This window comes from Colletotrichum abscissum, assembly GCF_030869225.1.
Source record: "Colletotrichum abscissum strain IMI 504890 chromosome Unknown Scaffold_41.1, whole genome shotgun sequence".
Classification (NCBI taxonomy): Eukaryota; Fungi; Ascomycota; class Sordariomycetes; order Glomerellales; family Glomerellaceae; genus Colletotrichum; species Colletotrichum abscissum.
This window is the reverse complement of record NW_026850332.1, coordinates 113,958-126,547: the sequence shown is the minus strand read 5'-3', so window position 1 is coordinate 126,547 and position 12,590 is coordinate 113,958. Positions and strand designations below refer to the sequence as shown.

At 53.8% G+C, this 12,590-nt stretch overlaps 6 protein-coding genes across 6 annotated transcripts; 1 reads left to right on the top strand and 5 right to left on the bottom strand.

The window, feature by feature from the left end:
- Nucleotides 1-14: 14 nt before the first annotated feature.
- Nucleotides 15-1,242, bottom strand: CABS01_12930 (transcription factor RfeG; the record flags this gene model as incomplete). The annotated part of the gene is made up of 3 exons (XM_060546280.1): nt 15-805; nt 866-947; nt 1,015-1,242. The coding sequence occupies 3 exons, from the start codon at nt 1,240-1,242 to the stop codon at nt 15-17; spliced, it is 1,101 nt and encodes a 366-aa protein (XP_060395426.1).
- Nucleotides 1,243-2,203: 961 nt separating this feature from the next.
- CABS01_12929 (uncharacterized protein) lies at nt 2,204-2,671 on the bottom strand (the record flags this gene model as incomplete). The annotated part of the gene is made up of 1 exon (XM_060546279.1): nt 2,204-2,671. A coding segment is annotated over one exon (468 nt), but the record flags the coding sequence as incomplete, so codon positions are not given.
- Nucleotides 2,672-4,137: 1,466 nt separating this feature from the next.
- On the bottom strand, nt 4,138-4,656 carry CABS01_12928 (uncharacterized protein; the record flags this gene model as incomplete). Its single annotated transcript, XM_060546278.1, has 1 exon — nt 4,138-4,656. The coding sequence occupies one exon, from the start codon at nt 4,654-4,656 to the stop codon at nt 4,138-4,140; it is 519 nt and encodes a 172-aa protein (XP_060395424.1).
- A 1,237-nt stretch (nt 4,657-5,893) lies between these two features.
- CABS01_12927 (impB/mucB/samB family protein) lies at nt 5,894-7,911 on the bottom strand (the record flags this gene model as incomplete). Its single annotated transcript, XM_060546277.1, has 2 exons — nt 5,894-7,646; nt 7,694-7,911. 2 exons carry the CDS (start codon nt 7,909-7,911, stop codon nt 5,894-5,896), a joined length of 1,971 nt encoding a protein of 656 aa, XP_060395423.1.
- A 1,203-nt stretch (nt 7,912-9,114) lies between these two features.
- CABS01_12926 (uncharacterized protein) lies at nt 9,115-10,137 on the bottom strand (the record flags this gene model as incomplete). The annotated part of the gene is made up of 4 exons (XM_060546276.1): nt 9,115-9,263; nt 9,409-9,472; nt 9,764-9,922; nt 10,111-10,137. 4 exons carry the CDS (start codon nt 10,135-10,137, stop codon nt 9,115-9,117), a joined length of 399 nt encoding a protein of 132 aa, XP_060395422.1.
- A 1,319-nt stretch (nt 10,138-11,456) lies between these two features.
- CABS01_12925 (uncharacterized protein) lies at nt 11,457-11,600 on the top strand (the record flags this gene model as incomplete). The annotated part of the gene is made up of 1 exon (XM_060546275.1): nt 11,457-11,600. One exon carries the CDS (start codon nt 11,457-11,459, stop codon nt 11,598-11,600), a length of 144 nt encoding a protein of 47 aa, XP_060395421.1.
- Between the last annotated feature and the right edge of the window lie 990 nt (nt 11,601-12,590).

The window sequence follows — 12,590 nt, the reverse complement described above, 5'->3', positions numbered from 1 at the left end:
GTGAAGGTAACGTATTAGCGACGCGGGGGGCGATGGCGGTCGGATTGGTGATGCCTGTCGGAATCCCTTTCGCTGCGGCGAGAGTGCGATGATCCACTACTTGTCGTCTGAGCTTTGGAACTCGATGGAGGAGCAGAACCACGGGGTGCAGGGGGCTTATCATACTGTGATCCTCCTTGGCCAGAGAGAGACGGGTGAGCAACACCACCTGCTGGGGACGCTACATAATTAGATTCGGTCGAAGAAGTTGGGTTGGGGTACAAAGCTGTATACGCACCGCGTCCGTACATCGGATCAGAAGCCACCGGCGTGGAACCGTACGAGGCTGACGTCGAAGGCGGGTAGTAACCTGTGGGATATCCTGCCGGAACCTGTGATCCGGAAGAGTAAGCCGGCCCTCCTGGCGGAGGCGCCATCGAAGTAGGAGTCCGAGAGGGCTGTCCTGCGTAGGGGTCGGCGGGGTAGTTTCTTTGCGCCGCCATGTTCGCGGCCGTAGCAATGTACGGGGGTTCACCGTATCCTTGTCCCATTTGGCTCTGTCCAGCGTACCTGGGGTCGGCTCTTGGGTCTGGTTGTCCAGAGTAGGGATACCCACCACTTGAGTAAGAAGAAGAAGGCTGCTGTTGATAGGAAGGGGTAGATCCAGAGTAGCCCTGGGCAGAGTTCCCCGAGTAACCTGGGGCTTGAGATCCTGGATATCTAGGGGTGCTTTCATAGGAATCACGTCCTACGTCCGGGTAGCCAGTGGAATCCGTGGGACCATAGTGTTGGCGTGCGGAGTGAGTCTCCGACTGGCGGTACCCTGCTGTAGGGGAGTTAGAACGTCTCGACAAAAGAGCCGTCGCGTCTCTTGAGGCAAATGTACCTCCTGAACTGTTCCGGGCGGCCTGCTGCCGCCTCTCTGCCTCCCATCGCGCAGAATCGGCCTTCAAGTCGTCGATCATGGCCTACGGAGGCGTTGTATCAGTATACTGGTCGAGCAAAAGGCGACGACAGTGGAGCAAAGCCACTCACTGTTGTTAGGTTTCGGTAGGCGGTGATGTAGTAACCCTGTGAGACTTGTCCGGTCTGGGGGTTCTCGTAGTGACCCGGGCGGACGAGGGCGTCGTTGCCGAGGTAGCGGCAAATATCGGCGGTGATGACCTCGCGATCGATTCCATCTCTCGGAACGAAGTACTCGTTGGAGCGGCCGCTCTGAGGGGCAGACGAAGCCGGAGGGGGGCCACGGGAGGATCTCGACATATTGACGGTTGAAAGCGGGGGTGGTCTGAGTAGGAGGAGGGAGAAGGGTAACCGGTCGAGAGAGAGGGTCGAGCGAGGCGAGGCAACGTGAAGGTGAGAGAGAAAGAGCAGGAGAGGAAAAAAGAGAAAGAGGAGGGGAAGAGAGTAAGAAATGGGATTGTCGAGATGGCGGGAAGAAAAAGAGGAAGAACGGGAAGGCAAAAGCGGGCAGGGAGTGGGTGGTGGGCGCAGAAAAGGAAGAGGCCAGAGTCTGGCTCTTCTCTTGGGGGTGGGGGCTTCTGGTAGGAAAAACCGGGACCTAGCGGGCAGCGGTAAGTGAAGTCACCGACGTGGACCAGTCAACCACTAGGCTCTGCGTCCAGTGACCAGTGTGGTCAGTGTGGTCAGTGAGGCCCGCCTATGACTGGTCACCAATACCCCTCGACCTCACTTTTTCACTGCGGTTCTGAGCCGTTGAGGCGCGAGGTGTACTTGGTATGGAGTACTGCCCTTGTACCTTTCCTTGCCTTATTTCACTGTTGTTGGTAGCAGCAGCCTGAATGTGAGGTAAGGCCGCCTCATGTAGGCAATTCGAATAACCTAAGCCTATACTCCGTAGACTACCTACACTATGTACCTTACTCACACGACACCCACACACACATCCTCTGCCTCAATCGCTTGCCCTCTCTGCCCTTCCATCTTGCTCTTCCACCCCCCGTGAGATGATGAGGTACGTAGGATGGGAGGCCTTACTCTCCTCCTCCTTCTGTTAAGTCGAACCTGCTCGGGACCGACCAGGCAAGGAAACCACAGGGCTTGCTGGCACCACGTTGCTGACTGACAGTCCCGTGCGGATTTTCCCTCGCGCTCTACCCAAACCCTGGCAACCTGGCCAATATGCCACTGGATCCCCTTAGTGCACGAGGAGGGGGGGCATCGGGGTGGGTTGTGTTGCGTCTACCTATGGTGTGGCCCAAGTCTAGCCTCTTGCTGGCCAAGCGATGATAGCCTGCTTAGCCCAGCTTGCGCCGCCTAGTTCCCGAGAGGAAGACGGACGGCGGGAGGATGAGAGGTATCCCATTGTACATCTCAAGCTGTACGTCCCAGCCTCAGTCAAGGTACGCACGGTACAGATGGATACGCAACGAATACCTGACCAGCCAGCAGAGGCGGTAAGAGCCACCTGGCGGGACGGTACGCGAAAAGCAGAAACCTGGTGCAAATGCTCCGTACGGATACAGATTGACATTGATAGAGAGGCGGAGAGCGGTTGGGCGGCAGCAGGGAAGAATGGGTGGCGGCCGCTCTGAGTGGATGGAGACGGGATGAGGTGCAGGCCTGCAGCTTCGAGAGAGGTTGGGAGGTTGGGTTGACTGATCGCGCTGCCCAAAAGGGTTACCGAGGAACTTCCCTGCGTCGTGCGCGCACTGCCTATGAACAACAAAATCTTACTCACGTCTGTCCAAGTCCAGGACAGCCCTAGGAAACGTCCCGTCCGGGGGCTTTCGATGCTCCGTTTTAGCGCGCACCACGACCACCACTTGGGTGGCCCCGATGACTAGGACCGCATCAAACAGACATCCACGGTGACGTGCGTGAGTACGTCTGGATAGGTACAGTAGTACAGTATTTGCGCTTGTGAGAAGAAGCAAACATGCGAGGGCTGTTGGCGCACACGTACTCGTAATTCGCATCCAAACACTCAGTTGGTATTCGTTGGAATATTGAGGCCTGCCTTTACCTGCTTTTGTCGCCATTGCTGTTCAAACAGACGCACGTAAGACGAACAAAAGGCAATGAAGGCGGGCCAGCTTGGTACATGCTCTCAGGCTGGCCAATAACCCAGCCAGAAAGATGCAGCAGCCAAGCGGTCCTTATACGTGGTATAATGTCGTGTCAAGCCCCAAAAGGGTAGAGATGAGACAGACGGCATGATGGCGAGCTGTTGTGAGATCCAATGCGAAGGTTTGTCCTCCATGTTACAGCAGGCTCGAATTTCGCTGCACCGGGGGGGTCGGCTCAATGGTGCGCGTATTATTTGTTCCTGCCTCCGCCCCTTAGAAAGTCGAAACTCATCCAATGCGACACGGCATGTCGAGGCCCAATCGAGAGAGTTGCGTGCGGGAGATGCTGTTGAGCCGAAAACGCGAGAAGATTGGCAGCAGCTCAAAGTAGATTGATTCCAATGGCCTATGGTCGTCCTTGGGGTGTCTGAGATCCGCCATTCCCCTTGATTGAGCCCAACCCTTCTCCTAGGACCGGGTATCGTGAGGTCCGGTGCTGTTGCTTGCCTCATAGCCTATAGGGGGGTCGAAAAGGATCCAGACCTTCCGCCCCAAGTATTCTTGTTCGAGAATTTGGCGTAGCTGAGGCTGAATTGCATTCATCGGCTTGGGATGAAGTAGTTTGGAGAAGATGTGGCTCGTGAGTAGTCCCTTCTAGACCGTCGTTCTATGGCGTTTTAGGCTGTTCTTGTCAAGGATGTATCGAGAAGACGTTTGACTACTTTGGCGTAGTGGCGTTTTCCAACATCCGCTAGGCCATTTCCTTGAGCGGCAGTCTGCTTGCCGAGGCTAAAGAAGAAGTGTGTACTCTATTGTGTCTGTGTAACTTTGGAAAGTCGGGCAGGATGCTACGGGAGACCGCTTGGACATTACAATCCGTGTCGATCCCCGTTGAACAAGCTGGGAAACATTCGTGGACTTCAAAGGCTAATTTCTTCTGGAAACAGGTAAGTGTTAAATGCAGAAACCAGTCCGTAAGTGCATGTATAGTCTGCGCGCTTGGAATCCAAGCGTGTGAGCCAGTGTCGAAAGTTGCGTTTTCTGGCAGACTTGATTTGGCAATTCCCCAGCAACTCTCCAGCCCCTGATGACCTCTTTGCCTATGTCAGCTTGCCAAAGGCAAGAATGGTTAGACGATGCAAGCCTGGATTCTGACTTGTTTTTTTCTTTCTGTCCCTTTCAATTTCCTCAAGTCTGACTGACCGAGCTGTTGGTACCCTACCAGGACGGGATATCCCAGCCTCAGACGGCGACCAGCCGGCGCGCTTTTCAGGGCGCAAAAACTACTTATTCGATGCACGTCCTCATTGACAGTCATGACACCCGCCCCCCCCCCCCCCCCCCCCCCCCCCCCCCCGCGCCCCCCCCCCCCCCCCCCCCCCCCAACGCCCCCCCCCCCCCCCCCCCTTTTCTCGGCGCAAAAAACATTTTTCTCGGCCCCCCCCCTTTGCACGCAATCCCCCCCCCCCCCCCCCCCCCCCCGGCTGACTTCTATGAGAACCCCGTGGCTGTGGAGCGTAGGACGACGGACGTTCGTTTCCTGGGACCCTTGCCCTCGACTGCCGGCCATTTCGCGACTTGACGGCGCAGCATGCCGTTGGCTTGCCCTGTCTCTTGATCGTCCGGCGGTTGCTGGCGGTGTCCTCATCAAAAATTGACTTCGCCGTTGCTGCGAACCCACTCGGGGTCGGCGATGTGGCCCCATTGCATCGCTGTGAAGCGGTGGCCTATCGCTTCCGACTGCCGGGAATGCCCCGTCTCTTTTCCTTTCCAGTCTCCATTTTGTCCGCGATGGTCCACGGATCAAGACAAGGCGAGTGCGTGCTTTTTTCCCGCAAACGCTGATTTGTGTGGTTAGTACGGATACGGAGACAGAGTAGTGTTGCTAGTCGGGGAGTTGGTAACGGTGCGTCGGTGCCAGGTGGTGGTTGGCAACGTTGGGTATCAATGCCTCGCGCCAAAAATGTGGCCCAACCCACCTTGGCCCAAAAGATGCCTAATTAGCAACCAATCACTTGCAGACGTCATCCGGATTGTGTCAATCCAGACGCAACCAAAACGATGCGTGAACCTCGATCCAACAGTATCACGGAACCGGCCTCGATCAGGGATCCGATGTGCGCCGGTCTCCTTCATCCAGACAACAAACGTACTGGATGCCGTTTTCTTATTCAAGATTTTGTATTCATCTTTGTAAATCGTGTGTCCGAAGCCTTGCTCGCTGGCACTGCTGCCCCTGGCGCTCCCAATATTGGTTCAACCCGTGGGTCATGAGGATCCGGATGCGTCGCGGAAGGCTACAGGCGGGAATTGGAATGACGACACTTGCGGGTAGTTTCGATCCACATGTAGCCATCCAACTCGTCGGTTGCGCCTGCGGAGACGCTCAACCACATGTATGTCCCTGTCCCGTCAGGCCGTTGTGGTTCGCCAAGTTGATCCGTCCTCATGTCTCATATGACCACGACCTCCGATAGACTGTAACCCGGCGCAAGGCCGGAAGCAACGCCCAGGTCCGCGACTGAGTCTACTGTGAGACAGGATTGCTTCCCAAATTGCTGTACCGGGTGCCCAACTGGGCAACAACGGATAGCCATACCGGGTCCCGAAGTCATGTCGTCCCTGCCCGGTGGGTACCCTTGTGTAAGACTCGCCTTATAATTCGCTCGGTGAAGCTTGAATTTGGAAAGAAAACGCCCATCAGTGATGATTCCTCAGGTTCGTCGGGGGCTTTGCCGTCAATCTCCTGTACTGCGGTGACCCTTGGACCAGGCCTCAGGGCGTCAAAGTTTACCAACTTCCAAGTCTCGTTGCGTATCAGGCGGCAGGACCCGCTCGACAGACTTTTGGCGTGATGTTGGCAAAGATGGGCATATCACCAGGATTCATCCAAACTTCAGTCTGCTCTGTCCATGCTCGAGCTTGCCGCCGCGGCCTCCCCGCTTGGCCGAAGTTCCTGAAGTCTTTGGGCCAGAGCTGCGGGTGGCAGATGAGTGCTGAGCAAGTGTGGGCTTGCCACGTTCCTGGTCTTGTAGATCTTTGGCAAAATGCCAATCCTCGTGGCTTTGGTGCTCCTCTGGCGTTTCAAACCCCGTGTTGCACCGCGAGCATACGAAGCCCGTGGTTGGCACCTCATGGAAGCCACCATTGCCTTCCTCGTGCGCCAGACTCGTACCTGGAACAGCCATGGAAGGCTCACCTGACTTAGTCTCTTCTCGGGATTTGATATCGCTCTTCGCGGATGCACCGTCGGACGGCATTTCTTCGTCAGTGGAAACGTTACGTGCAAAGAAGCGATGGATCGCCCCTCCCTCCGTCCGACGTTTCTTTGGCGGCTTTTCTTCAGGAATGGGCATATCGCTTGCTTCGCGGCTACTCTGCCTTAGCGCCTGGGCTTCCTCTCCTTTCAGCAAGAAAGCGCCGATGCCCATGTTGCCTGTGATGCCGTCTTCGAAGCCGCCCACGCTTAAGCTGAGGTTGGCGCATGGCCAGACGTTGCCTTCCCCTATTATTTGGTTCAAGAGGTTCTTCGCAAGTTCGAATAAGGCTTGCTCATCTAGTGCTTTGCCCTGGGGAATTGGGCCTTGGCGCGATTTCATTTGGCCGCCATGTCGGTGATGCAAGTTTATTGTCCTCGGCCTACGCCTATTCTCCAAAACTCCCTCTTCAACCAAGCGGGCGAAGATGTCGGCAGCAAAGATCCTCAGCCAGCGATGGGCTTGTTCCGGGGTGTTGATGTAGGGCCGAAACGATTTTGCCGATAGCATCGACTTGATTTGTGTGCGGGAGTTGACATCACTAGCGTCGATGCCACGAATGGTATTGAAAACCCAGCTTCCGGTGTCCTGACCTAGCTTTGCTTTCATCTGATCCAGAGGGATGGCCAATAGCTCTTCGACGGCGTCAGTGTTGAAGGTTGAGACCACGTTTTCGCCAAGCTTCCCCCCGAGATTGCGTATCTTGGTGAACTTGAAGCCTGACAGAAATTGGGCCACGGCTCGGTTTCGAATGACGGTCTGCTGGTTGGGCTTCTTGTGCCCGGAGCCCAACTTGCTCAACAGCTTATTTTTGGCAATACCTCCGGAGCATGTGTAGTGTAACTTCTCCAGGATCTGTCTTCGGACATCGCGGACAATCTCAGACCCAATAAGGATCGCCACGTCGTCCCAGTCTGGGTCCACGGACTCCTCCTCCTCATTCAGGTCGATGAGAGCATCCGCTTGCCAATCCAGGGCTGCCACGGACGGGGCTGGAAGATTCTCCGTCGGATCGTCGTAAGGTGGTGGGTTTCTCAGCTCGGGGAAGCGTTCCAGGAGAACTGCATGGACATGTGCGGAGAGGTCAAGAAAAACCTCGTCAATGCTGGCCTTTTCAACCTTTTGCTGATCCGCAGGCAAACTTTCCTTGATGACTGCCAGAATCTTTCTGCACTGAAGGCGGTACGGATCGAGAGAGACTTTGTCGCTCTGGATGTTGGCAGCAGCATCATCACGGTATGCCCACCTGTCGTCGCCTTCTCGCCAAGTTGCTACATGCTGGGCAACTAATGTAGGGCATAGCTTCTTCGCATCTGTCAAAGTGCAATGACGACCGATGCCGTGCTCACGTGCTGGATAATTGACAGCAATTAATCCTTGCCTTAGGGTTGTTAGTTGACAGAATGATCAGACGGAAGGGCCACGTACCATTGCTGGACAGCCAAAGGCTGGTCCTTAGGCACGCCCAAACGAACCATCTCGCATTGTGCATAGAAAGCATCTAGGTCAATGTGGGCTACAACTCGTAAGGGGCACGATGTATTGTAAGTCGCTAGTTGGGACAGTTGTTTGAAGGTGAACTGAGATTTGCGTCTGCCGATGCCGGGGATAGGGGAAGATTCCCGGAAGGGCTGTGAGGACGACATGATATCACGTCGGTTGGGTGCCGCCGAGTCGCCGTCGGTAGGCGTCGTGAGGCCCCCTGCTCGCTTGCCGGATTCTCAACGGCGTATTTCTTGGGTCGACATGGACCGGACGTCGTTGACAGCAAAGTAGATAAACAGAATTCTCCTTCTCGTCTACTTTCGATTAATCCCTCGTTTTCCAACAACACAAAGGCCCAGTGCAGCCGTTTGTCTGGAATCGATGAGATGGTTGATGTGTTGTTGCACGGATAATTCTTATACGCAGAGATTAGCAGGTCGTTGAGGTAAACGCGCCTGCAAACGCGCCTGCCATTTAGTGTCTGTCGAAGCTAGGTACGTACACTTGCAACAGGTCAGGTTTTGCCGAGAATTCGATTGGTCAGCGGCACTTTAGGGATCCACCTTTAGCCAACGATGACCCGCAGACGTCCGGGCTCGCAGCGCTCATCCTTCAACCTCCTGCAACGACATCAGCTCCATCTACTTTAGAGAGGGAAGGCTTCATTACATCTCAATCTCATCGTCCGATGACATGAGGCTGCATACCACTTGGTTTCATCAACATGCCATTACTCTGCTTTCTTCGTCGTTGAGTCCCTTGAGGACAACAGTCCATCTTGCACGAACTCATTGGGTGCTCTTAATACTCCTACTTCATCCTCTCGCGATTCGCCATTGAGGAAATTGCTACGCCGCGATGCTGCATCATTCGTCCGCTTATTTAAGCCGCTATCAAGTCTCATCAGGCTCGTGCAAAATCTGCATCTTGGCTGGTTCCCTATCAGGATCGTCTCTGCATCCTTCTTCGTCATTACCCTATATCTAGCTTATAATTCGGACACGCCGATTCAATTCTTCACGTGTGAACATAATCCTCGCCCTCTCTCAACGTTTGAACTAGTCCTGAGCGGTGCGGTCACACAGCTGCAACCTTCATGATGGTGTGTCGTATGTCAGCTCTTGGAAGACGCAGCCTCGGCCGTGCCAAGAAATACGTTTCAAGACATTCCTAGCTCTAGTGCTCCGTACATTGCGCGCCTTTCCAGCGCCTCATAAGTCTATGAGAAAGGCGCCCATCAGGCAACAGCCGTAAAGGCAACACGAGACTGCAAGATCATAATTAAAGCACGCCGCGTGCCGAGCTTTAAAGCATCCCAAATACCTCGAGCTGGATCACTGAGTGGATCATGGTCTCTTGTACCTTCAATGCTCTGTCTCAGCCTCCAAGCCGAAAATATTTTGTTTCTGGTCTACCGTCACCAGATGGTCTGAGTTGAAGAGTCCAGCGAGCCTGCTGCGTCTACATCGTTCTATAACCGACCCCAATGATATCAGCAGCAGGCTGCGAGTCACTATTTCGCACATTGTTTATCCAAAGAAGCAGGTGGTACAGAATCCAGAGTCAGTCTATCCAATCTAATTTCCCCACTTCACCTCTGATTATACTAAGCTTCATGACATACCTACCTCATCAAGACGTTCTACCTTCTCACTAACCTGGCAGATCACGGAGATCAACACTCGTCCTCCGGTTCTCAGACTGCATGCCGCGTCTACTGCCCTAGCGTTAGCGTTTAATTGACCAATCTGAAGAGAAGAGAAAAATGAAGAACAGGCTACATATCTCCTCGCACATGGGGACTGGTCATGACACTGCGCCGGCCGCAAAGCCTCGCTGCCGCCGACCACGAGGCACGGCATCCCACCACAAGTAACGGAGGATAAGACACAAATCCGCTTCCATATGTAACCCCACGCTTCACGTAATGCTATGACGATTACTATGCTTCATGCGATGCAGCTAGGCATCCACTCACTTGGTGGTTCGGATCGGGGGTTTCTCGTGTCAAACCTGGGTTCCCGTGATTCCGTTGACCACCGCCCTTCGTAGGAGGCTCGGTTGCACAGAAGTCGACGATATGACATAAGGCTTCTTTCGGAGGGTCTTGCTGGTATAAACTATCAGGCATCCAGTCACCCTGAAACCCACCTTGTGCGGTCCACCGTTCGGCTGGAATGTGGGAATCTCTATTCACTGCAAAATTCACGGAGTGGCTTGTCTGGGGTTCGAACAAGGCGCCGTCCCTTCGCAAAGCTAGTCCGTTTGGACTAAGAGGGGTCTTAGAACGAGTCATTATTGCTAATAAATAGTAGTATCCCGAAGTCAACATATCGACCCCGCTTCAGCCCTACGTTTACGAGATGGATGGCCTGGATCTCGATCATGACGGACCCCCGGGTTAAGCGCGCGACGTACATGGGAAACCCCTCACTATATTTCGGCAGAGGGGAGTGGTGAAGGAAATCGAAAGCTGCACGGAAGCAGGCCGAGGTGTCTGCGGTACTCGACCATACACAACAGCAGGATTACCTCTGTTGAACTATAAGCTTCAAGGTGAGCCATAAGGCTGCCCTATTGTTAGCGTTGCCTTGTCCCGCATTGCCTTATCCTTACAGGTAAGCCACGGCCACGGCCCTATGGTCATCTTTGGGGTCGGCTCCCGGTCTCGTCTCCGTCCCGCGGTATCGCGGCATAGTAGCTGACTGGTTGCCAAACCCAAGTGCCGGCGATGAAGTCGAGAAATTCACCTAACACGGCCCACTCCTATCCCACCGCCTGCAGGATTCGCCCCCATGTTACTAGTTGAAGAGCTCGGTCATCCCGCTGCGGCTCTCGAGACATGCGGCGGGTAGCAGAGCAGGCGTAACCGCATCACCGGCGTCAGCCCAAGAATGTTGATTCCAATGTTGACCTTTGAGACAACCAGTCAGGAACCGCTTTTTTTTCCTCTCAGGTCCTTTTTTGGAAACCTCTCCGGAGCTGAGATGGCTTCTCCTGGCATTGCGGGTGGGGGTTGGTCTCGGAGCCCTATGCTGTACTGGTCGAGATAGAACGACTGACGCAAGATCCAGCACACCCATCGGACGCTGGAACCACGAGCGGGGGCCAAGAACACCTTCTTCTAGGAACGTTTCGTTCGGGAAGAATGTATCATTGCCATTTTGAGCCACGTCCGAGGGAGCTCGGCCATGGGGTAGACCTGCGCAAAGCGATCTAAACCGATTCTCTGATCTGAGACTGGAGTGCTCGTCCTGAAGATGCGGAAGGCATACGTCCGCCTTCAGTGTCATCTGAACATGGTAGAAATTGATCACATATATAATGAGACTAGAGACCTCTTGCTATAGTTCAAAGAATATACCGAAGCAAATTAGTATTTCTGTCTATCTCATCTTTATCACCTTCTTAGACCTAGATAACTTACATCACTACTCCATATCAAGCTGTATCGAATGATACACGCTCTTTTGAATCTGTTTCTCACCAAACTCGACCTGCTCGACCTGAATCACAGTCAATCTCTCAATCTATCTTGAAGTCTGTCTCCGTGCCTCTCAGATCTTTCAGACTCGAATCATACGATATGTAAGTCAGCGAACTAGGTTTCCTTCTCTCTGAATCATAAACTAACCAGCACTCTCCTAGGTCCGACGATGGGAACGACTCCGACACGTCGGAGCTCCCTCCCAACAGCACAAAGTCCATGCCCGAAGGGTCTTGGAAGTGCTGCGAGTGCAGCGAGAACAACAACAGCGAGCTATGCGGAACGGATGAGAACGACAATATGAAGTGCAACGCAACGCCTTGTAATCACACAAAGTGTGACGACTGTTCAGACCCGGATTGAAGTTCCGCTTTCCACGTGTCTGGCTTAGGATATTAGGTATACGAAGGTTCAATTTGATGCAGGATCACAGCAACTGCTACGGCATGGAGGATTTCACGATTGGCAAGGAGGCTGGAGTTTGGAGTTTGGGATCGGTAGTTCGGCACCGACGTGCCATGATAAACGAAGAGGAAATGGCCTGCTTTTGTACTAAGAAGTCCGTCTACAACACGAAAGTAGTCTATGAGTGTGAAGATCTCTCCTCTCATTGCACCCTTACTCCACTCGTAGAGTCTTCTACGATCGATTCAAGTACAGCCAAGAATATATTGAACGGACACCCAAAGAAGGGTCACAGGGGCACCAAAGAGCTGTATGGCGCCCGTGCCACAAAGTCAAGAGCTACCGCCAACCAACCCCAACCGATGACATGGAGGATATCGCAACATCGTCACCCACCACAATCACGATATCTTCACCAAAAAACGTCAAAAACATACAACACCAGGTATTCGCTGGTCGTCACCGACCCAACTACTAATCCGGCCCTCATTGGCTTATCTATGGGAGAGCGGACGGGATCCCGAGTTTTCCAATGGGTATGGTCGTATGTGACAGAAGAAGCTGTCGAACAAGTCCATAATGCCTTGAACATAGGGCAGCTACGAGACATCAGATCGGCCCCACCCTTTCTGCCGCCGTTCGGTGAACGCTTCTTCGGCCCGGTGGATCTCCTAGGTCGGCCGGTCCGCGTGAACGTTGAACACGCCCAGAATAAGTCTATAAGGTGGCTGCTGGAGCGCCAGTCGTCCGGATATTCCTATTGAATCTGGCCGTACAGTTGGGCACATCAGAAGGCTGTGGTGTAAGACATCCCGGCAACGCGTGTAAGCTGGAGCTGATCTGCCCGAGTTTCCATATACTGAATTAATTACTACATAAGAAGGCTTAACGTTAGTTACGTATGTGTGTAGGTGTGTGAATATTGGCATATAAACCAAAATAGAACGC